Source organism: Macaca mulatta, chromosome 3 (assembly GCF_049350105.2).
Source record: "Macaca mulatta isolate MMU2019108-1 chromosome 3, T2T-MMU8v2.0, whole genome shotgun sequence".
Taxonomy (NCBI): domain Eukaryota; kingdom Metazoa; phylum Chordata; class Mammalia; order Primates; family Cercopithecidae; genus Macaca; species Macaca mulatta.
In genome coordinates, this window is record NC_133408.1 from 121278277 (window position 1) to 121304916 (window position 26640).

Below are 26640 nucleotides of genomic sequence, written 5' to 3' on the forward strand. Positions count from 1 at the left end.
TGGAAAATTGCTTTTTTGTTTTTCTTTTGCTTTATTAGGTCAAACAAAACAATGAATTAGCAGAAAAATGTATGTTATAAAATAGCATTTACTACTTCAATTTTTTTTTTTTAACAATTGTGGAACTTTTTGATGACACTTATGTATGCTTTTAATAAATTATGTACTTATTAGTACTTAATGAACCCTTCCTGCCTCAATATAAAATTACTAAACTTGGAGAATTACAGATTTTATTGTGGGCCCTGATATTAGTCACTTTGGAGAAGCTAAAAATTTGGCCAGAATGAATGATCCAATGACCCTTTAAGTTATCTTTATTTTAGATTTAATATAGTGTGATCCTGTACTACAGTGATTTAAAACATGCTTTTTGAAAAATGTCTTAGTAATGGGGCAGTAATCTTCGTGTGTTTCAAACAAACACTATTTGCACCAAAATCACGTAGGTTGTTGGGTACTGGTTCTCAAACTAGGATAAGAAAGACACCTGCAGAGTTTGCTTAAACACAACTGCTAGCCCCTGCCCTTAGAGTATCTGATTTAGTAGATCTGAGATGGAGCCCTGAGAGAGGCTGCATTTCCAACAAAGTTCCCAGGTGATGTTAATGCTGTTTGCTGGGACCACACTTTTGACAATCGCTGCCCTAGGGTATCTGGTAAGAATGCATACTCTTGGGCCCCATGCTTAAATTAGAATTTCTGAGATTGGGGTTTTCAGATCTGCATTTAACAACATCCTGGGCAAGTGTGAGAACCACAGTTTAAGAATCACTTTGACAATTTGGCTGGGTTAATTTGACTATTACTGGCCAATGTATCAGATACCACATAACATATACATAAAAATGGAAATAATGCTAAATGAATAACCCCAAGCCTGAGACAGTTCAAATGAACACATAGGGTTTGAATATAAATCCTACCTCTGTTACTTACTAGCTTTGTGACAGTGACAAAGTTACTTTAATTCTCTGAGCCTCAGTTTCCTTATCTATAATAGGGGAAAAACACCCAAATTTTGAGGATTAACACTATTATACACAGATTATCTAAGTACAGTACCTAGCATACAGTTGGCACTTGATAAATAATAGCTATTATTTCCTTATCTGGTCAAAGCAAATTTTTCATTCACTTAAATGCAGTATTTACACTCCAAGGTAACAGAATAATAATACAGTCTTCTATTTATTGCTCCCTATTCTGGGACAGACAGTGTTCTAAGAACCTTACATTTATTTAATCCTCATAAAAATCCTGTGAGGTAGGCAGTATTATCATCCCTAATTTACAGATGAGGAAACTGAGACACAGAGAGATTAAGTAAAATTGTTCAAAGTTACAAAAACAGTAAGTGTTGGAGCAAGAATTTAAATCCAAGCAAGTCTGACTCTAGAGCCCAGGATTCATCATAACATTCATTTCCTATGAGCAAATCTTAAGGTTTTTGGATATTTATAGTAAACCATTTATACGTCTAGTCAAGTAACACATATGAAAATTCATGTACACACCATGGTGAAGAGTTGTTCAAAGAATCAAATGAATGCCTTGAAATTTTGGCAGATGATACTACCATGGTAATAGGTAAAAATTGGTGCATGTTTTCACTATGTGGGCAGAGTAGTCCATGGTTAGCCAATGAAATGAACATCCTCTCAAATATACCATTCAAAGAGGTCATGATTTTGACATGTTTTGGCATAATAAATATAAATTACTTAGCTAGCTGGGCGCTGTGGCTCACACTTGTAATCCCAGCACTTTGGGAGGCCGAGGCGGGTGGATTACTTGAGTTCAGGAGTTTAAGACCAGCCTGGCCAACGTGGCAAAACCCCATCTCTACTAAAAATATGAAAATTGGCTGGGTGTGGTGGCACATGCCTATAATCCCAGCTACTCGGGAGGCTGAGGCAGGAGAATTGCACCACTGCAGTCCAGCCGTCTCCGAAAAAAGGAATTACCTAGCTAAATAGCAGAGTCAGTGGCACGACAGCTATGTAAAATTGGCATAATGATAAACATAAGGGAAATGTAAATCTTTTGTACCATAAAAATAATCTCATAGAAAGTCTGTAAAATATTCTGTTATGACACACTGAGTACTGCTAAACATAATAAAAATAAAAAATTTCTTTCCCTTCAGAAACTCTTTAAACAGAGTCACTAAAAATAGAATGAAACATTTGTGAATGTTTTTGATGACAGTCTTGACTAGGTATTCTGCGTTGTTAGAACTATCCATTAGCAAAACAATTATCCCAAAATAGCATCAACTTTCAGACTTATTTATAAATTAAGTATCTACTCTTTCAATATATAACATTTTTGTTTAAGCAGTCTGCATTTTCTATTGTTTTTAATTCTTGTCAAAATCTTGCCACTGTAACTAACAGTCACCTCAGATCCTATAAATGAATTTTAAAACTCTGCTTTAAACAAGTTATGAAAGGCACAAACAAGTTCTCATCTCAACAGGATGACAATGAAATAAACCATAACTATGTAGTTGGAAAGAGTTTAAAATAATCAATTTAAAATGTCAGTAATTCCTGAGAGTGGCACTGTTATGAGAAAAGCATCCTCAAATAGCATTAAATTTATTAGTTACTCATAATTAACAATGGGTAAATTTGGGAACAAATATTGTAAAATACATGTTTACAAATGCTATGAATGGTTTGAGTAAATTAATAGTGGAGAATGGTATTCAAGAGTGGCTAAACATATTTAGAAGAGAGACAACAGAGATTCCGTAAAAGATTACCAATTAGAATCAAGTATATAATATAGTCAAGGCCCATGATAATTTTAAAGTGTGGTTTTATTAATGCACTTCAGGGTAAGTGCCAGTTTTATTTTAGCTTCTTCTGGAAGAAATACTACCAATTATAAATAATCACAGCAACATTTTCATTAGACAAAAACTCTGTGTGTGTGTGTGTGTGTGTGGAGGGGGGTGGATCATTTATATCATACTGCAAATATAAACTCAATTCTTGAGCTGTATTAACAACACTGAGCAACAATATTTCTTTCTAAAAATTTCTTTAAGGCAGATCTGTTTATTACTAACATGGTGCAGTGTAGTTTTAGTAAATTTAATTATTTCAGTTTCTCAGTGACAATAATACAGATGGTCAGAAAACAGGCAACAAAATCTCTTTTCTAATTCCTCTACCTGGCCACCATTTTAAAAACACAAGTTCTTCATATATATAGATATATTTATATATTACTGTATCAAAACACATTTTAACAGACTTCACAGCTCATTTAAAGCTTCAGTTTATAGTCATTCATGTGAAAGGTTTCTATAAGGAATGTTCACTTAGAATTCCTCACTGGGATTCCAGTGTTCTATGTCAGAAATGCAGAAGTCCTTTTTCAGTGCAATGCTAGACATTTTACCTTTGTTCACTCATGATTTTCTTTCAAGGGTTTCCTAACTTCACTTTTGTATCTTCCTTTTTGTTTGCTTGACTAATTTCCTTTAGTATATCTTCAGGTAAGGTAGGTTGATATCTGTATAAATAACCATATGGACGAAGATGATAAACGAGGTATTCTAACTCATACATAGTTGTAGAATCAACATAGTGAAAAGAAACTGCAAGATCAGAACAGCAACCAGGACCCTAAAAAAGCAGTGGAAACAGGCATTGTTAATAAACAGCACATTGCTAGCATACAATATTTACATACTTATAAAGGACAATGTAATTTTAAAAGAATGCAAACATTAAAGATGGCAAGGTAAAGCAAAGGAACCTAATATACTAGACCTGTGGAATAAATCAATAGTTTACTTAGATGTCCTAATGATTTAAAACTAATTGAAATTGGTGAAACCAAGTGAAATTGTGGAAAGTATTTTTAACTGAAATAATATTCTCTCACACTCTTTAGCAGATAAAATTATTGAGATTTCTTCAAATCAAAGGAGCAGCCATACAAAGGATAAATCTCCTCCAACATCTGCTTTCTCTTCCTAATTTTCTCACTGTAATTTTTTGCGTGGCTCAGACTCGGAAAGATACCTCTGGGGCATTCAGTGACTACAAAGCCTTGCTCATTAGGTGTCTACAACCCAATACACTTCATCTATATATATCAACCCATACAGTACAGTATTTGAGACAAAGCTCTCAAGCTAGACTTGGGTTTGAACCCAAATTTTGTGGGCTAGTATACGACCTTGAGTAAGCTATTTATTCTCTATAAGATTCAATTTCCACATCTGTAAAAGGTGGTTATTTAAAGGAGACAATGTGTGTAAAATGCGTGGAATTACCCTTTGCTTAAAATAAGTGCTCAATAAATGTTAGCTATTATTGACTGAAAAATCGTATCAGGTGGCCCTCAGGTAGGTCAGATTTAAACCTTTGTCCAATTATGTAATTCTCATAAATTCCTAATAGGGTTGGTATGAGAACAAAGTTTAAAATAAAACAATACAATGAACAAGAAAGCAATAAAATTAAGAAGACAAAAAGAGACGAATTAAGCAGTCAACCTAGAGTCAGAATTGGTATCTGGAGAACGTTGGTGTCATCCAGGTGACTCCAACAAAACTTCAGGCTCCATCTGACATCTTTGTAAAGAATGAGGGAGATAGTCCAGCAAGTTCCAAGAGAAGATGCATATTGATTGAATATTTAATAAATCTAGTAATTCATGTTTGGAAGTATGTAGCTTACAGTGTAGTAAAAGTTATCAAACTGTCTGCTGCATTTTCTCTGCTGTTATCTCTGAACTTTCCTTTGAAACACACACTGGGTATGTGGATTCTTAGACAACCTAGTCTTGCACCTTTAGGAAATACCAGAATAAAAGCAAATAGGAAAAATAACCAGATAGGTCAACTTGTGATTATCTAAACTAGCTCTGTCCAACAGATATGTGAGCCATATAGTAGCCACATTAAAAATGTAAAAAAAAGAAAAAAAAATGAAATTTATTTAACAGAAAAATTTCATCATATTGTTTTAACATGCAATAGTTTTACAATGATTAATTAAACCATTCTTGAAACCAGGTGTGTATTTTATTTATGGCATGTCTCAATGTGGACTAGCCAAATTTCAAGTGCTCAATAACCACATGTACCTTAGTGACTACTATCCTGTCCAGTGCATATTAAACTTAAGGACTAGACCAGTAATAGTTTTAAACTGCTGACCTCTGGAAGCAATTTTTATGTTCTCTAAAATAATTAATATTTTTGATAAGATTTACTGCATTAATTATGTTACTCTTATTTATATTTTACTGGATAGTCAGGATTCTGTTAGGCATTTATGCAATAAAAGACAATAAAAGAAAAAAGCTATAATTATTAGAAAACAAGAGCTAGCAGACAATTATGGTTACCCAAAAAACTCAAGAATCTCAAGCGAAGAATCATCAGAATAGGGAATTCAGTTACAAAGCCAGATTTTAAAGATGCTTAAAAAGAAAACCAAACAAATAAGTTTTCATATATATCAGTAAAAAGGTTAAGTTTTTAAAAAGCCCAAGTAGAACAGTAACAGAAATATTGCGTACCTATGGAAATGGTTTATAAAACTTGACCAAAGGACCTAAAAGGCAACTTAAAAAAAATCCTTGGCAGTTATCCCTAAATTAATGAGCTTGTATGCAAAGATAAAGAAATGAGTTGCCAAAACACTTAGAAAAAAAGAAGAGTTAATTTGCCCTTAGAATAATAACTTAAAATTACTGTAAAGCTACAAGGTTCAAAATAATATGGTGCTGGGCCAAAATCAAATTAGAACAATGGCATAGAACTGAAATCCCAGATATAGATCCTACTATAAGGGCTATCGTGTATGATAAACGAGATATTTTAAATCAGTAATGAGTTAAAAAATGGCAGTAGAATAATTAGTTAACAATTTAAAAAAATCAGGAGCTCTCTACCTCAATTATGTACTAATATGTTTCAGACAGAATAAATGAAACTGAAGAATAAAATAAATCATATTTGACTACTTCTGACCTACAGAAAAGTCAATTTTTCATGTAGAGAGATATACATAAACAATTACATATATATTTTAAATCTACCATATTAACACTCACTGCAACTTCTCTGGTGAAAAGTCTATTACTAAGAAGGTGGAGTGGGAAGGGAACTGCTTAAGAGTCAGTTCTGAACAAGAAATTTAGGAATGTAACTCTTTCATGAATTAGAGTATCTTTTACCCTGACTCGCTAGATAAAAATTTTCTGTATTTTCAGTAATTAGTACATAGAAAAAAAAGTATAAGATTTAAACTCATTTAGGGGGAAGAAAACTTACTAAATGATAGATGAATAATAATAGAATTTTAGTTTCACATTGGGTTTATGTAAGAATCTCCTGATGAAGAACAGGCAATGTCAGATTGATGGGTCAATTTTGGTACTCTGAATTCTGTTTTATGTTCTTCAATATAATTGGATAAATTTTCATAGAAAGAACAAATGTGCCATCCATTTAATAAACCACTACAATGTAAATAAAGGATGCACTATATTTATTTTGTTCATATAAAGCATATTGTTAGGTATACTTTATTTGCAAACAGGAATTATAGGCAGTACTTTTGAAAGGGAGGCTATTTTACTGTTTACAAAATAATGACAATTATGATGTCCCTTTGCTACTCTTGTATGTATACCCAACATCAGATACTCTCAGTAATATCTTATGTGCATTTGGATGTATTTGCTACATGTTTATATTCTTGAATTTGGGTAAATTTTTTATATGGGAAAAGGATACAAAATTAAGAAAGGAAAAGATCAAGTCATCTTGGAATGGTCAGAATATATTAAGAAAAGTTTACATCAAACAAGCATCCAAAGTGGTACTCTCACTAAAACAGAAAAACAGATTATGAAAAGTTTCCTTTTAAAGCTGATTACCTAAAGCTCGGGTCAGATGTTCTAGGACAGGATCTCTGAACCATGGTACTACTGACATTTTGGGCAAGAGTAATTCTTTGTTGTAGGAGGCTGTCCTGTGCATTTTAGGATGTTTAGCAATTAGTAGGTTTATAATGTAGTGGGTTTTTACCCATTAGATGCCAGTAGCAGCCTCCTAGCTGTAACAACCAAAAATGTCTCCAGACCTTGCCAAATGTCCTCTGAAGGCAAAATTGCCCTGGGTTGAGAATCACTGTTCCAGATGATGATCTGAAAGCATTGCCTTATGAAGATGAGAGTAGTAGCATGAAGTCTATTATTTATATGTTAGGTCCAGAGAAAAGAAGGCATAGAGAACTAGGTTTCATGATCCCCGGTCTCATTCAATTATCCACTGAAGCAATGCTTATAATAGTGAACATAGCATATACATAATTAACATTGATAAATCTCAATGTTGTATGAAAAGGGGAAGTTGTAGAAAGATGCTTATTTAAAAATCTGAAAAACAATATTATATGTTATTGATACATAAACATGTAGAAAAATATGAAACATTCATGTTAATGAGTAATATTAAATTCATGACAGTGGTTAACTCCAGGGAAGGAGGTTGGAGAGGGTACACAGGCCTCAACTATAGCATTTTTTTCTTTAAAGAACTCTGACACAAATGTGGTAAAAGATTAATATTTGGTAAAGATTGGGGCATAAGTACAATGCATATTCTGAAATATTTGTACAACTGGAATACTTCATAAAATACTGTATTTTAGATACAATTCTCAGGAATGTGAGCCAAGGCTTATTAAATGCTTACTGTGTGAAGGGCTGTACTATGTTGTAATTACAACTAAATAAGACAAGTACATTATGTCCATCTTACAAATGAGGAAACTAAGGCTCAGAAGTCAGACAAGTCGTTCGGCTATTAAGTGGGAGAGCAGGATTTGACTCTAGGTCTTTCTGAACCTCCACTAAGTCCTCCTGATGACTAGAAGGCTCTTTACGCAGATCTTCACACAGCTTGCTCTCTAATACCACTCAGGTTTCTGCTCAAAAGTCACCTCTTTGAGAGGCCTTCCTTAATCACCCAAACCAGAGGACTCCATCCCATTCTGGGTCACTCTACATCCCTTTACTTGGCTTATTTTTCTTCAGGGCACTTACTACTAAAATCCTATTTTATCTTTATAAGTCTGCCTGTTTACTGTATATCTCCTCATCCAGAATGTAAGGTTCACGAGAACTGGAATTTGGCTGTGATTTACTTCTACATTCTCAGTGCCTGGTATATAACCAAGAGATGTTTGCTAAGTGACTACTGCTGATGTCCCTGTTCTCATCTATTTTGTTATACTGTCACTCTATTTAAAAAGACTACGAAAGGGCCGGGTGTGGTGGCTCATGCCTATAATCCCAACACTTTGGGAGGCCGAGGCTGGTGGATCACAAAGCCAGGAGACCATCCTGGCTAATGGTCTTGGAAACCCCATCTCTACTAAAAATACAAAAAAATTAGCCGGGCGTGGTGGCAGGCACCTGTAGTCCCAGCTATTCGGGAGGCTGAGGCAGGAGAACAGTGTGAACCTGGGAGGTGGAGTTTGCAGTGAGCGGAGATGCGCCACTGCACTACAGTCTGGGAGGCAGAGTGAGACTCTGTCTCAAAAACAAAAATAAGAAAGAGTCCTCATTATTGGTACTAAAGAAACATACACATATTAACACATTTTTATCAACAAAATTCAGTCAGTCCAAGTATTAACATAGTAATAAAATTTCTAAACTTACCTCTACAGGAGGATAATAGTTGTAATTCCAGTACCAAAAGGTTCTAGGTAGATAACCTTTAATTAAATGGTGTTCTGGCACAAAGGGATGAAAAGTTTCTTTTCCAGTGGTATCTCTGGAATCTCCTGCTTCTACATTTATAATTTCCATGCATCTCCCCAGTGCTAAGTCTTCAATGGAGGAACTATGTGTACACTTGTCTGTTTTAAATGCATCAACAAATCTTTTCAAGGCTTCTTTGCTTAGTACATATCCTGCTCCTCCACTCATGTAGCCCTGTTTTACATAGGGCTTAAATCTTCTCCCAAAGTAAATGGGTTCTTCAGGGTCGTATTTCGAAAGAAGCCACCTCAAATTGTCTAGTATGACATATGTGTCATCATCTGCTTTCAAAAACCAATCAGCATCTTCTAAATAATGTTCATGAACATACTGAAAAGCTTTAATTGTTTTCCAGTATAGTTGATCTCTGCCTTCTTTGGTTTTCAATCCCACAGCAGGGAAGTCTTTATTTTCTTCTGAACTCATAAACAACACTTTGTTACAACGCTGGGCCCATGTAGCTTTGACATGTTTGGCCTTTTTCTCTAGGTTTTGAGGGCCGGTCATAACCCAGCAAAGAATTTTAACTTTCTGATAGAGGTTTTCAGCGATGTCTGTGTTCTCATCTATTAAAATATTTTAAAAAGTTATTTACATAGATGTAAAATACAAATATTAATAAATTATACTGAAGAAAGCATTTTCCTAATTTCAAAGGTCCTCCTATTTATCCCTCTATTAGTGATTTAGCCAAAGGAAAGCAAAACTCATCCTAATGTAAACTGACATTCTGATTTATTGGTTTCACGTCAGTGTTATCCAAGACATCACTGGAGCTCATAAGAGTTGACATTATAATCTAAATTCTTCTCAAACTGTAGTTTACCAATTAAAAGCAACAGCATCACCTGGGAGCTTGTTAGAAATGCATAATCTTAGGCCCCAACCCAGACCCACTGAATCAGAATCAGCATTTTAATAAGTTCCCCTGGTGCTTCATAGCCATGCTAAATGCTGCCTTAAATAGTCTCTGCTTGGCACTTCATAGAAGAAAGCAGCTGGTTTTTAATAGATTATTGACAGAAATTTCTAACTGCTCTGAATGAGTTTCTGAAGAGCAGGAAAGACATGCTGCTGAAGTGGCAGTTCATTTTTGAAGCTGACAAGAATCAACTATAAAGAATTTCTACAAGTACCCAGAGGTGGTAAAAGTTCAAAGCACAGGAGTTGAGATTACTTCCTGATAGTAACATACCTCATTCCAAAATGTAAATCCACCAATCAAAAACAGAAAAGAACAATGGTAGACGTGGCAATTCCAAGACTAGAGCAGTGCTCTTTAAACTACTGGTTTGCAAAGAAATAAGGAGCTTATACCAGAATATAAAGCAACACATTACTTTGAAAAAGGCCTACCATTAGAACCAACCAACCAAAATGTCCACTTAACTAAGCAGTGAGCTTAAAACTGATTTACATCCTAGTGTAACCTCATTATCTTGTGCAGACAAACAGTTTACAAACTGTCAGGCCAGGACCGCATTTTGAGTAACACTGGTGTACAGGAAGAGCTCAATGATGAGATTCTAGATGAGTACTTCTTAAGCTATCTGTGGTGAAAGGCCAATTTTTATTTCTAATACCGGTCTATACTGTGTAAATAGGATAAAAATGAATTATAAGAAAAACAAAACTAACAGAAATATAAAACACAAGCCCTATATTTTTATTTTTAGCTTCAGACAAAATTACTCCAATTACAATAAAAGTTTCTGCTTACTCCCAAATAAGCAGCCATTCTTTAGTTATAGGACCAGAATGAGTCTATGAACTGACTTTCAGTAGCAATGTTCTGGGCAGTATCCTGATGAAGTATGTGCTTAAAATTAAGGTCAAACAGTAAGTTACTTAGTCCTATGAGAAATTAACAACGAAGGCATAATATACTAGTTAACCAACTGAGAGGAAATAATGGGAAAAGCTGGGTGGAACATAAAAATATTCTCATGTCCCGGCTGGGCGCAGTGGCTCATGCCTGTAATCCCAGCACTTTGTGAGGCTGAGGCAGGCGGATCATGAGGTCAGGAGTTTGAGACTAGCCTGGCCAACATGGTGAAACCCTGTCTCTACTAAAAAAAAAAAAATACAAAAAATTAGCCGGGCGTAGTAGCGGGCGCCTGTAATCCCAGCTACTCGGGAGGCTGACGCAGGAGAATCACTTGAACCCGGGAGGCGGAGGTTGCAGTGGGCCAAGATCCTGCCACTGCACTCCAGCCCAGGTGACAGAGTGAGACTCTGTCTCAAAAAAAAAAAAAAAATTATCATGTCCCTCTGAATATCAAGATTCACAATCCAAAAGGACAATAGCAGACAAAATCACCTTACTTTCAGTCAGAAAGCATAGACATCTCATATCCTTGAAGAGCCCAATCTCTTAGCTATACAAATATACCAAACCTTGAATGGACAGAAATACTGAATGCAAGAATCCCCAATCTGTTTCATTCAGGCAAGACAGGTTTGTCCACTGCCGCCTGATAAATAATTTTTCATTCACTAATTACTTTGTACCGGGCATGGGCTGGCACAGGAAATGAATAAAATGAGTAAGACACATTTCCTGCTGCAGAGAAAGTCAGTCCATTCAGGGAGCCTGAACCTGACACACAAACCAGTAATTGCTAACTAGTAAGACATGTTATTATAGAGGTATGAACAAAGGATTCAATGTGCTGAAGGAAAAGAAAGTAGTGGCTAATAAATCCTACAGAGCAGTATATAGGGACCTGGGTAGAACAAAAAGAAAGATAAAAATAAAGAGATGACACAGAAAATAGGTTATAAGTTCACCAAAAGGAATGGTGAAGTCTGGCTGACTGCAGGTACATGGGTATAGCTGAAGGTTTGAATCAGAAATGCACTGTGGACTAAGAGGAAAAGATGAAAAATGGTAAAGAAGTATCATAGAATGTACTGATAAATGGAATTGGCTAGCATGTGAAGGCAATCACCTACCATGATTTCATAATTTCTGGCACTGACAGATGCTAATGAGCTATATAAAATAAAGAATAGAGGAGGAAGAGCAACTTCTAGGAGTAGGAAGGAAAAGGAGACTCAATTTACACATGCTGAGTCTGAAGGGAGTAGACAAACTTTTAGCATACCCCACATGTTGTAGGTCATTGAGCTGGACAAGTATGTATCTAATACACATGCCTATAGTGAGGCCTAGTACGGCCTACTGTTAGTAGGGAAATCTGGCTCCAGTTGATCATCTAAAGCCATGTAGCTATGCTACAGAGCAAACACACAGTGATCAAACTGTTCTGTAAGAACACAGAGCACCTGCTCAGAGCTGAATTACTGTTATATAAACAATCCCAAAATATGACATAGTATGCATGTGTTTGCTAGTTGAGAAAACGGAACCAGGCTTTGAAATCTCACCCTTCAACCTCTGATTGAGAGGTAGTGAAGAAGTAATTATTACTGGGAAGAGAAGAGAAGCAACTCTGAATAGTGGACCCTCTGCATCCCAGAATTCCAATAGTTTTCAAGCTACTTATATTATTTTCTGTCAAACCATATTTTGCAGAGATCTTTGCATTGTGTTAATGTCTTCCCACAATGTCTGGAACTGGGCTAAAGACAGTAAGAAATAGATGGAAATTAAAATTATGAGGGTTGATGATGTCACACAGATAAACAGCTAAAGGACAGAAACTTGGAGATAACACTTAAGGGACACATAAATAACTCAACTGAGAAAATCTGGTTAGAGGTAGGAGGCTAGGAGAAAATGAAGTCTTTAGAACGCATCCTTGGTTTTTAACTTCCTTGTTCTTTGTGCCTCTTGAGGAAAAAAAAGAGTTATATTAACTATAAAAATATAAATTGAAATTTATATATACCTCAAGTTTCTCTAGGAAAATAAGACTTAAGCAAAAGCTATGACCAAAACAAGTAACAAAAACCAAAGACACACATATAACAAAACTGGACCTAAAAAAACATTTTCAGAAACAAATCTAATCTGAATAGTTATGCCCTTCCCCAAATCATGGTTTCTGAACCATTTCTACTTAAAAATTAATTCAAAATTAATATTCCCTAAATAAATCTGGGTTTTAGCAATTCCTTCTCTCAAGGCAAACCAAGAATTGTTATTTAGTATCTGGAATGTATAGCCCATTTTAATCAACAGATATAGACAGGGATATGACAAAATTTAGACTAAAATACTGCTTATATTTACTCCTTAATAAAGTAAACCATACCTTTATGTTGGCTAGAATCTGCATTGAAGTTCATTTCTCCTTCTAGATGATTCTGTCCATTATCATCTGAATGCCTCGCATGAGGATCATTATGAAGAACATTAGGCTGGATGTCACCCTGTTCTCCCAACAAAATACTAAATAGCTGGGAACATAAAAGAAATCCTATTGCTGATCCACAGAGGAAGGTTAAAAAATTCAGCCAGGATTTAGAGGCCATTTCCCGAAAGTGTATTTCTGTAAGAACAAAAATTAGCAGGATGTTATAAAATCAAAACTAGATATATAACAGGAGTAAAAATTCTGGTAACATTTAGCTATAATGGAAAGTTAATTTCTAACAGTATTTAGCTATTTATTATCTATGAGTTTACCCCTCTATTTGCTGCTTAAACAGCACACTATGGAAAATTCATAAAAACAGATTAATTAGTAGGACAGTCATAGTTGGGGTGGGGTATGGATAAGTATGTCAGAATTGCACACAGAATTTCCTATTCTTCCCATCAGGATCCTTTCTGGATCTAAGACTACTTGTCATGTTGTTTTTCTTTCTTTGCTGTTAACTCTGAGTACTGAAGTCTACTTCCTTTTCTTTGGTAGCAACCACCACCCATTCTCCAACCCAAAAGTTAGCAAAACCCTTTCTGTAAAGAACTAGAAATGAAGTATTTTTGGCTTTTTGGGTCTCATGTGGTCTCTGTTGCATCTTCTTTTTAAACAATCCTTTACAAATGTAAAAAACAGTTTTAGTTTGTGGAAGACTAGGGTCAGCACAGTTTGGGGACCCATGGACCAAGCTGGCCTGCCACCTGTTTTTGTAAATAGAGTTTTATTTGAGCACACCCATGCCCATTCATTTATATATTGACTATGGCTACTTTTGCCCTAAAACAGCAGAGTGAATAGCTACAATAGAGGCAATATGTCTCAAAAAACCTTACCTAGCCCTTTATAGAAAAAGTTTGCTGGCTAGGCACAGTGGCTCATGCCTGTAATCCTAGCACTTTGGGAGGCCACGGTGGGTGGATCACTTGAAGTCAGGAGTTTGAGACCAGCCAAGACAACATGGTAAAAAATTTAGCTGGGCATGATGGCATGCACCTGTAGTCCCAGCTACTTGGGAAGCTGAGGTGAAGAATCACTTGAACTCAGAAGGTGGAGGTTGCAGTGTACCAAGACTGCAGCACTGCACTCCAGCCTGGGCGAAAGAGTGAAACTCTTGTCTCAGAAAAAAAGAAAAAGTTTGCTGACCTCTGCTCTATACTGCAAGATCTTGGATGGAATCTATAATATTAACGAGATTAAGCAGGGTACCTGGGACACAGACGAGTGTTAAACTGCCCCAAAACCAAACATAAAGGCCCTTTTTAAGGGTTTGTTAACAATTACTACATGGTGAAGTTATAAATTTCTATTAAATTCCTTATAAGATTGGTCTTAACTCTAGTTTCCTATTCCTCAAGATAATTAAAATAGTAAGTTTACTAAGCATTTATTTATACCAGAAGCTGTCCATACATTATTTCATTTTAAATAAAATTTAATTTCAATTTCCTTTTTCATTCTCACTAAACCCATCTGCAGATGAGGAAAGAGAAATTTTAAAAAGGTAATTTTAAACAGGTAACTCATATAGGTTGACACAATCAGGAGGAGCCACAGTTTGAATGTAGGTCTGCGTGCTTAAAAAGCTCATGCCCAGCCAGGCATGGTGGCTTATGCCTGTAATCCTAGCAATTTGGGAGGCCAAGGCAGGCGGATCACCTGAGGTCAGGAGTTCAAGACCAGCCTCGCCAACATGGTGAAACCCCATCTCTACTAAAAATACAAAAGTTAGCCAGGCATAGTGATGCCTGCTTGTAATCCCAGCTACCTGGGAGACTGAGGCAGGAGAATCACTGGAACCTCAGAGGCAGGACTGCAGGACCGAGATCATGCCACTGTATTCCAGCCTGGGTGACAGAGACTCTGTCTCAAAAACAAAACAAAACAAAACAAAACAAAACAAAATCCCATGCCCTTTCCATTACATTTCTCAAACTCTTCACTTAATCACCACTAACAGCAGAGGGCAATGGGTAGTCAAAGTAGGGGTCTGGGAAATATAACCCTAAAAATAAAAATTTCTTTAAAGTATTTTTTGAAAGCAAAAGGTACAAACTAACAATCACCACTACAACAATAAAAACAAAACAACTTCATATATGTCTGGAATGGCTGACTAGGTTCTTTTAGAACAACCAAGTACAATCAGAAATACTGAACAAAATGTAAAAAAATATAAATATACGTTTGAAGACATTATTGGTAAGATATCAAGGCAGTGAGAATTAGTAGGGCCAAAATCTGCAAGAAGAAAGGAGAGAAGCAGCCCAGACATTTGGCACAGCTCTATCCTCAAGACCATGACTGATTCTGAAAGAGAAAACAATAAGGGCAATAAAGCTAAGCAAAAATTAATGTCCAAAGTCTGCTTAGGAGAAGAGGTTCTGAGAAACACCTATGTTCTTATCAAGGACTCTGAAAGGCTACAATCTGGGAATAAGAACAAAACAAAAATAGACCAATCTTTACAAGGGCTCAAGTCTACGTTGGAGTCATCTCAGACACTGACTGGATGATCCACCCTAGCCTAACTGCAAAAATATTCTCCTGGAGAAATATAAAATCATGAAGAACCTGAAATTATTACTACATTTTTTTTTTTTTTTGGTATACAACATGGACAAAATTTTGATACACAACGTCCAAAACAACCAGGCATCAATATGAAAATTATGGCTAAACACAAAAAAGTAGACAATAGAAACAGAGCCAAAAGACAAGATTTTCATATCATTAGCTTTGAAATAACTATTCTTAATAAAGTCAAGAAATTAAATGGCAAGATTAAGAAATTAGGCATAGAATAGTCACAGCTGAAGAAAAAAATTAATAACCTAAAAAGCTAGGTCAGAAAAAAATATGCAGAATGAAGTATGGAAAAACAAATGGATTGAAAAAGAATTGAGCAAAAAAAAAAAAAAAAAAAAAAAAGAATAAAGTGAAAGGGTCTAATGTTAAATGTTAACTGGAACATTTGAGGGAGGAGACATATAACTCAGGAGAAGTGGTATTTAAAGAAATAATGACTGAATATTTTCCATACTGACAGAGTACCAACCCTCACATTAAAAAAAAAAAAAAAAAAAAAAATCTACAAAACCCAATAAAGATTACAAAGAAAAAGAAAACATTACCTAAGTACATCAGTCAAACTACTGAAAACCAAGGACAGAGAAAAAAACTTAAAAGGTGTAATAAGATTGACAGCTGACATTTTAGCAGAAACAACAGAATCAAGACTGCAGTGAACTATTTTTAAAGTGCTAAAAAGAACAGAACTACCAACCTAGCATTCTGTATCCAGCAAAAATGTCCTTCAAAAATGAGCCTTAAAAACACGTTCAGAAAAACAAAACCTAAGTGAATTTATCACTAAAAGGTCTACTTGAATTCTTCAGGCAGAAGGAAAAGAATTTCATATAAAAATTCAGAGATGTAGGAAGGGGGAGAGAGTCATAAAAAGGGTATGTATGTATGTAAGTAAATCCAAATAAATACTGGCTATATAAAACCTTTTTTGAAAGTCTCACAAGATATTAGTATTATTACCATTAAAACAAATTACAAAACTGGCATCAAAAAGTGTAAGGAGGAGCCACAGAGTTTAAGAGCTCTAAAGTCATTTCACTGTCCAGGAGCTGTTAAAAAAAATACTAATTAACAATAGCTTTTAAAAGACCAAGGATGTATGATATAATCTCTAAACAAACAAACAGCAAAAGAATATAATTCAAATAGAAAAAATGAAATGGGAAAATACCCCAAATCAAGGCAATATAAAAAAAATATACAGATGAGACAAATAGAAAATAGATAGTAAGGTGGTTGATTTAAAAACAAACATATCAATGATTATATTAAAAGCAAACAGACTAGAAGTTCCAATTAAAAGATAAAGATTGCCAGTCAGACTCGAGAAAAATAAACCCATCTACACACAGCTTACAAGAGACATATATTAAATATATTTATAAAGTTGAAAGCAAAATAATAGAAAGATATACCATACAAACAGTAATAAAAGGAAAGCCTATTGATATCACATAAAAAAACTAGTAGTTACATGGCTTGTTCTCTGTGACATTCATTAAGCTCTACATTTATGATTTTACATACTTTTCCGTATTAACATTTATTTCAGTAAAAAGTATATACAAAAACCCCTCCATGTGTCTTTTTTATCTCATTAAGTACATACTTAATATATCCATATTTGATACAAAAATATTCCAAAATCTACAAGTAAAATTGACATGCCATGAAAACACACCATGCTTATGCTGCATTACGTATCATATTTCAGGTTCTCTCCTGAATTGTAATTGCAGTTTGGGAAGAACAACCCTAAGAGGAAGACGAGAGGTGAAGGAACAGCACAGTTTAAGCAAAGTTGCTCATTATCTTGAGATGTAAATTAACCATCTGAAACTATCAGATACTTGTTTACACCTTTTGTTCTATCTTAACTGTACCTTCAAGTTCAGAAAGGTAGACCTTCATGGATGATGAGTACATAGCCCCACTCAACAATCCCTCCTTCACCCCCAATCAAATTTCCCACAGGAAAAGCAGAAACAAGTTTACCATGTCTTTCTGCTGTTTTCTCTGATGAGGGGGTCTCAAATTCTCCCTCCCTACTGCCCCCTTTCCCTCATTCAGATTGGCCATTAGTGAAATCTTTATGTGCAAAAGATACAATAAAACATACCCCTCCTGTCTCAAGTGATTGTTTTGAAATTCTAAATATCTCGACTGTCTGAGGCCCAGTTCATTTAGACCTTGCTCTAACCAGAAATCTTGGTTTGAAATTTCATTCAAACAGCCAGAGAACTGATTATTCAAATATCTGTTTGATATTATACAAGTCCTTCCTTTAGCAGTATACATGATCAAGACAATCCACAAGAGGTATGTGATGTGAAAGTACCATGAATCGAAAACATGAAGCTAAGAGAAGTAAATGAAAAGTGTTATCACTCTTAATTTATTACGAAGAAAGACTAGCAGAATACGATTGAAGCAGTGAACCTGGAGGAAGATTCTAAGGTAACATTAGCAGATTCGGAGGTGTCACTCTCTACATCCTCTGATTCTCTCACTAATGCTTTGCCTTACAGCACACTGATCTTGAGTTTCCATTGTTTTTTGTCCTGGCTGTGATTTTGCCTTAATGCCATAGATAGCCACTTCACCATCTCAGAAAGGAACAAAGACAATGATATCTTCACTGCTGCAGAGTCTACCGCTCCTGGCACTGGAGAAGAAAGCAGGAGTCACAATGCCATTCAGTACCACTTAGGCAGAAAGCACTGTGACTGAGAAGAGGAAGGACTGCAAGACCAGAGAAAATCCCTATTTCTATCATCATAGTGGATATCCGAAGTTAAAGAAGAGCTAATCCAGCACCATCAACTATGAATATTAACATGCTACTCAATCATTTTCCAAGGACATGTTGAGCTTCAGAATAAGCCTACTTCTCTAGCACAAAAAAAGTTACTGTTTGTGGAAAGCTAGTGAAGTACTTATGGACACAGTTTTTCTTAGTTGAAGAGGCACTTTTTAAGCAAGGCATCTGTCCTGGAGTGAGTGGAGGGAAAATTGACTTCTTGGTGTTACATAATTTGTTTTTAACTTTAAAATGTTTTGTGATGATGTCTGATGCCTGTCATACTCTCTTACTCTTCTCCCCCAGGGTATCAGCACACTCAGAATGTGTTGGCTCCTCTTGTGTTGTGTTTACCACATTCCCTTCCAATTTAAAGGACTCCTGCCTTATGCCTAAAAAACTGTAAACTACCATTTTTTTTTCCTTCTCCTGGGATAAAATAGCCATCTCATGGGGGTAGAATGCTCCCCAAAGCTGACTCGGATTTTTGGCAAAAATCATGTCCACAAGAGTGTTGAGGTAGACTAGCCTGGAAAAAGACATAGCTGAACCACACCGCACATTATGAGGGCTTAAATACATATTTCTTTGAATTGGGTGGGGGAAGTTCTTTATGCCAAGTGCTTCCAAACGTGATGTGTAATCAGAGTCACTTGAGGATACTTTAAAAGTACAGATTTCCAGGCTTGACAACTGAGGTTTCAGATACAAAAGGACTGCTGGGACAACTAAAATTTATATTTTTAATAGGACAGCTTTGTGTTATTCATTGTTAAAAAAGCATTTAGAAGGAAAAAATCACAAGTCCTACTACCCAGAAACAACAATCATTAATATTTTCTGATTATCATTACAAGTTTATCTCTAGGAATAACAAAAATAGGAGAGGTAATTACAGTTAAATTTGAGCCCTGTACTAAGAGCATCTGTAAACTATAAAGTATGGACTAGTATTCCCATTTACAGATGAATTCAGACACACAGAGATTAGCAAACTTCCCAGAGTCACACTAGCAATCTGAATGAAGAATTCAGACTCTCAACCACTTTGCTATTATGTCTTAGTCCATTTTCTGGTATTTATAACAGAACAACTGAGACTGAGTAATTTATAAAGAGAAAGAACTTATTTCTTACAGTTACGGAGGCTAGGAAGTCCAGGGCCAAAGGGGGCACATCTGGTAAGACTCTTCTCTGAAGAGTCTCGAGGTGGCACAGAGCATCACATGGCATGGTGGTACTCATGTTAACATGTTAGCTGAGGTTTGTTTCTCTTCCCTTTCTTTATAAAGCCAACAGTTCCCTACCCATGATAACCCACTAAGTTATTAACCCATTAATGGATTAAACCATTCATGAGGGCAGAGGTCTGTCTCATAAACCAATCACTTCCTTAAAGGCCCTACCTATTAATATTGCCAAACCGGGAATTAAATTTCAACATGAGTTTTACGGAGGACAAATCTTCAAACCATAGCACCACAGTTTTACAGAATGGGAATTATTATTAGTCATCTCGTTTTTAAAGATTTAACATATTAGATTTATTTGAATTTATAGGAAATAAAGGAAAGGAAATGAATCTAAAAAATCTGAATGTCACCTAGACATTTGTAATATGACCCCCATCCTCTAAAGGATCCCTCTAAAAATTAAGTTTACAAAGAAACAGAAAGGAGCGGGAGGGCTCTTATTAGTTAAATAAACTCAATTTCAGGCAATATCTATTGATTTCTTGCTGTGAAATGTGGAAATCAGCATGAATACACACATGTACAAATATATATACACATACACATACACACACCCCCTCTGCCACAACCAATTTTTGTTAACTTTTTATTTGGTAAAAATGTACATAGTTTATATGAATTATGAACTGTAATTCCATGACTGCTTAATCCTGGATCTACATTAAACTAGATTCCATGCTCACCAAGAGTCCTTTTTATCACAACTCCTCTAAATTTGAGTTTTTCATTAATGTGTTTTCGTCAGCTGGGTTTCAGCAAGCAGTTTTTTTAATGGTGCTAATCGGTGCTATATCTGAAATTCTTGCAGGTTTCAGAATCTCTGCTATTATACAAACTTTCTTCTCCCTAAAAACTTTGTAAATATGACTCCATGGTCTTCTTACCTGGGTGCCAGAGAATTCTGAGGATAGAGCCTTTATCCTCTTCTCTTATGCTTGGTTTTCAGCTACTCCACTAGTTGAAGAATATTCTTTCATCAAGATTTTAATGGCCTTTACCATGAGCGCATGTCTTCCCCCTTTCAGGCTTTCAGGAAGTCAATGTAATTCACAATAAAGTCCCTGAAATTCTAGTTTTTTTTTTTTTTTTTTTTTTAACACTTTATACCGCATTTTGCAAAGGTGACAATCAGGTACTTCTAATTTTGCTCTGGATTATGATATTCATTTACTGCATTTACATATTCAAAATATATTCCCTCTTCTAACCATATTAAAATAATTTTTGATACATCTTTATATTTTCCCAAAAGATTTTCCTTATGAAAGTGATATAAATCTTACAGTCACACACCTTACATTTACAAATATAGTACATGTGAGGTACCATGTTAGAAATTTTTATGTTTTTTCTGATCCTCACAGCAACCTGAAAACTCAACAGCAGTATCCCCTTCATATTACAGATGAAGAAACTGAGTATGAGAAAGGTTAATTAAACTGACCCAAACCAGCCAACCAACAGGATAAACTGGAATTTTCACCCCCATTTCATTTAAAGTTCACTAGTTTTTCCGCTACACCACTCTCTCACCTATAGCTGTCTATTAACGTTCCATATCGTTTCCCTTTCTCTCTAAAATTATCTTTAAATGGAATACTTAAAAGGTTATATCATCAGTAGGTCCAACAAGAAACCACTTTTGCTCTATTTATAAATCTTGAGGTGAAAATAAGATATTGAAAAGTCCACGGGCTCTAAGAATGGACTGGGAGGGTTTTAATGTTTGCTGAGAGATTGGACCTGGTTTCAGACTAAATGTTCATGCCTCTGCTCTTTAATTTTGCCATTAAAAAATTCAAATGTTTCTCTATATAAATTCTTAAACACAAAAGGCAAACACACTGCTAAAGACTTAATCCATACAGTGTTTTCAATATACTTTTCCATAAACAAAAATAAATTTATTAAGTAGAATTTTACTTGCAATAAACCCCTCTATAGTTTTCTTCTAATTTCAGGGAATATTTGTATTAATTGTATTTCTTCCAATTCCTGGTTATAAGCAGAGGTAAGCTACCAAGCTGAGATCTAAGTTTTAAAGCTCAAAAATTATTTACAAATATAGAGCACTATGCTATATACTGGGAAAAGCAAAAAGCAAGTACCTTTCCCTGCTTTCCTGGAGTTTAGTCTTGCTAATGATACAAGGAAGTAAAAACAGCAAAGAAACAGTTCGGAAATAATAGAGGAGCACAGCGAAAGCAGTGCTAAGAGGAAAACTTATAGCACTAACTGTTTACATTAAAAGAGAGAGAAACAAATTGATTATTTAAGCTTCTACCTCAAGACTCCACAAAAAGAGCAAAATAAACCCAAAGCAAGAAGGAATTAAATAATCAGGAGCAGAAATTAATAAAATTTAAAATAGACATTATTTTAAGTGAACACACACAGGAACAGAAAACTTTGTTAGTTTTCACTTATAAGTGGTAACTAAACACAGAGTACATATGGACACAAAGAAGGGAATAACAGACACCAGAAACTACCTGAGACTGAAGGGAGGGAAGAGGGTGAGGACTGAAAAACTATCTATGGGGACTATGCTTAAATACATCAAACCCCCATGACACACAATTTATCTCCGTAACAAACCTGTATATGTACCCCTGAACCTAAAACAAAAGTTAAAAAAAAAAAAAAGGTAATTAAACAAAGACTTGGTTCTACTACTACCCTTCTCAGAAATACAGAAACAAAAATACTTAAAAGTATGAATTAGCATGTTAAGTACTAATACTTAATGAAGTATTAGTATTTAACAAATTTTTAGTAAACAGAATTCAGCATTATATAAGAATTATTATGAACAAGTAGAGTTTATTCTGAGTATGTAAGAATGGTTCAATATTTTAAAATCAACACGATTCATCCTATTAACCAACTAAAAAGGAAAATCACACAAATGAAAAGATGCAGAAAAAATACTTGACAAAATCCAATACTCATGACAAATAATTCTCAGAAAAACAAACAAGGAATTTCCTTAACTTGATAAAGAACATCTATCAAAAACTAACAGCTAATGATACACCTAATGGTAAAAGACTGAATTGTTTTCACGTTAAGATTATGAACAAGGAAAGGATGTCCACTCTCATCACTCTTATTCAATACAGTACTGGAAATTCTAGCCAGTATAATAAAGGAAAAAAAGAGAACGAAAAGGCATATAGATTGTAATGGAAAAAATGAAATCATCACTATTTGCAGATTTGTAGATAACATGACTGTCTGTGAAGGAAATCTCAAGGATTTTGTGAAAAGAGAAATGCTAGAAAGAGTAAATTTAGCAAGGTCACAGGATATAAAATACACATGCCAAAATAAATTGTATTTCTATATACTAATAATGAACACAAGGACACTAATGTAATACGATGCCATTTACAATTGCTCAAAAAAAACCATAAATTACGTGTAAAGCTAAAAAAACACGTATACAACTTGTATGATAAAAGCTAAATAATGCTGATGAAGAAAATCAAATAAGATCTGAATAAATGAGGATTCATACTGCGTTCATGGAACTAAAAATTCAACTTAGTAAGGAGGTCAGTTCTCCCCAAATTGACATGCATGCTTAATGCAATTTCTACTGAAGTTCTAGCAGGATTTTTTTGTAGAGACAGACAAGATTATTCTAAAATTTGTAAGTTAAGGCAAAAGAACTAGAATAGCTACAATTTTGAAAAATGAGAAAAAGGGGAGGAATAAGTCAACTGAGTTCAAGATATCATATGGCTATAGAAATCAAGACCTTAATAGTTCTAGTGGATAGACACATGGATCAATGGAGCAGACCAGAAAACCCAGAAATAGACCCATATACATATGCTCAACTGATTTTTGACAAAGGTGCACAAGCAAGTGATGGGGCAAAGACAGCCTTTTCAACAAACGATGGTGGACATTCCTAGGCAAAAAATAAACCTAGACCAAAGTCTCACACCTGAGACAAAAATTAACTCAAAATGATCATAAACTTAAATGTTAAAACATGTTAAGTATGAAACTTTTAAGAAAAACAAAACTTTTGGTATTTAGAGCTAGGAAAAGAGCTCTTAGAACCAAAAGCACAATTTATACATGGGAAAAAGTGATATTAAACTTTACCAAAATTAAATATCTTGCTCTGTGAAAGACCCTACTAACAGAAGGGACAAACTACAGACTGGAAGAAAATATTTGCAAAGTACATGTCTTAGATCATTTTCAGCTGCTGTAATAAAATACCACAAACATGGTAATTTATGGAGAACAGAAGTTTATTTGGCTCACAGTTTTGGAGGCTGGGAAGTCCAAGAGCATGGCACTGGCACTTGGTGAGGGTCATCCCATGGTGGAAGGCATTACATGGCAAGGAAGTGTTCACAAGACGGAGAGAAAAACAGGGCCAAACATCCTTCCTATCAAAAGCCTACTCCTGTGATAATGGTATTAATCCATTCATGAGGGCAGAGCCTTAATGACCTAATCACCTATTAAAGGTCCTACCTCTTAATACTGTTACAAAGACAATTAAATTTCAACATGAGTTTTGGAGGGACTATTCAAACCATAGCAACACATATCTGAAAAAGAATTCACTTCTGAAGTATATAAAGAACTCTTGCCCAGGCACACAGTGGCCCACGCCTGTAATCGCAGCACTTTGGGAGCCTGACTAGGGTGGATCACGAGGTCAGGAGTTCAAGACCAGCCTGACCAACGTGGTAAAATCCCATGTCTACTTAAAAATACAAAAAAAAATTAGCCGGGTGTGGTGGTGCTCGCCTGTAATTCCAGCTACTTAGGAGGCTAAAGCAGGAGAATCACTTGAACCTGGAAGGCAGGGGTTGCAGTGAGCGGAGATCGCACCACTGCACTCCAGCCTGGGCGAGAGAGTGAGACTGTCTCAAAAAAACAAAAAACAAAACTCTCAAAAGCAAAAAAACCAGGAACAAACAAGAAAAAACAATGCAATAAAAAATGGGCAAAAGACATTTCACCAAAGATTTGTAGATGACAAGAGCATGAAAACATTCAACATCATTCAGTATTAGGAAAATGCAAACTAAAACTACAAGATTCTTCTACATACCTATAAAGATGGCTAAAATTTAAAAAACAGTGACACCACCAAATGTTGGTCGGGATGTAGAGAAACCGAATTACTGTACATTGCTAATTGGACTATAAAACAGTGTCAAGCTACTATGGATCAAAGGTAACTATGCAGAGAAAAATATGTTCTAAACCATTAAACAAACGAAATTTGTTAACTTAGACACTATTCATCTTGAAAAAATGGGGAATATACCAAACAAATCTGAATGATATTCCCCCAGTCTGGTAGTTTCCCACCCCCACACACCCCCAATCTCCTGGAGTCTTTTTAAAAAAATCACAGAAAAGATCAAGACAAATCTCTGCTTGCACTTGTCCCAGGTCCCAGATCTCCTATTTACCTCTCTTAGGCAGTTAAATGTCTAGACAGAGACTATCAACCACCAGCAGCATAGAACTCCATCTAAAATTTAAAGGGAATGATCCAAATGATGTATAAAACAATTGTCTGTATGTGGAAAGAAGTAAAAAAGATTTCCATCCACACATTTCTTAAGATTAGCTAGAACTGATTCTATTTAAAAAATAAATAGAAATGTATCCACCCTACATAAAAATCTTGCAGTGGGAAAAAAAAAAAAAAGGAACACAGGATACAAAATAGAGGTGAAAGACACAGTTCTGAATATTTATTCCATATAAAATAAGGAAGTCATAAACTATACAGAACTATTTTGTACACATTTAGGAATTCAAGAGATTAAAGAAATTATAGAGAAGTTGACAGATATGAAAGACAGGCAATGGAGAGTCAACAGAGAGATAACTTATATTGCAAAAAAGAATAGAATAGGAAAAAAGTCAAAGACATAATTAAAAAATGCACTGAAATGAAGGTCATATATCTGAATATTTAAAGGCCTCTTATATGAACCAGAAAAATGCAATATATACACAGAACAGTATTTAAAAACATCCTGACCTTTATTCTTAAACTCTTTAAGTATCCAGGAAAAAAAGTAAGCAAGGCAAAGGAAAAGTATTAGGCAGAACTACAAAGGAAAAACAGGCAGCTTTCTCCTCTATCATTACATGGCAAAAGGAATGCTGTAAAAACTGAAGTTTCTGAAGGGAAAAACATATGCTCACAGTCTCAGATAATTAGCAAGTTGTCATTCAAGAATCAAAATAATAGGAAGACATTTTCAAATATGTGCGACTCAGGACCCATATACCCTTGATATACTACCTAAAGATATAACTCAGCAAGGAATCTAAATTGAAGAAAGAAAACGAAATGAAACACCAGCCCGGGCAACATGGCGAAACCCTGTTTCTACCAAAAATACAAAAAATTAGCCAGGTGTGGCAGTGCCCGCCTGTGGTCCCAGCTACTTGGTAGGCTAAGGTGGGAGGACTGCTGGAGTCTGGGAGGTGGAGGTTGCTGTGAGATCAAGCCACTGCACTCCAACCTGGGTGACAAAGTGACACCTGGTCTCAAAAACAAAAACAAACAAACAAACAAAAAACAAACAAAAAACAAAACCCATAAAACTCACAAATGGAGAAATCATACAATGAAAGGCTTGGCAAAAGACATGAAATCTCTTCCGATATAAAACTAAGTCTGTGTGTGGCCAGGCACTGTGGTTCACACCTATGATCCTAGCACTTTGGGAGGCTGAAGTGGTGGAATCACTTGAGGTCAGGAGTTCCAAACTAGACTGGCCAACATGGACAAAACCCATTTCTACTAAAAATATTTTTAAAAATTAGCTGGGCGTGATGGCAGGCGCCTGTGATCCCAGCT

The 26640-nt window shown here is 35.3% G+C and overlaps 1 protein-coding gene across 8 annotated transcripts in view; it reads right to left on the bottom strand.

Moving 5' to 3' along the window:
* Positions 1-11: 11 nt before the first annotated feature.
* C1GALT1 (core 1 synthase, glycoprotein-N-acetylgalactosamine 3-beta-galactosyltransferase 1) overlaps positions 12-26640 on the bottom strand; it is an 84468-nt gene continuing 57839 nt past the window's right edge. For 7 of the 8 annotated variants that reach the window (XM_001088179.5, XM_015134031.3, XM_077997023.1 and 4 more), the window contains 3 exons: positions 13029-13265; positions 8707-9374; positions 12-3641 (listed from right to left, as the gene is read on the bottom strand). In XM_001088179.5, coding sequence (XP_001088179.2) covers positions 3438-3641; positions 8707-9374; positions 13029-13265 — 1109 coding nt within the window. In that variant the 3' untranslated portion in view covers positions 12-3437. The remainder of the gene's footprint in view (positions 3642-8706; positions 9375-13028; positions 13266-26640) is intronic. The other variant, XM_015134034.3, reaches the window with a different exon arrangement.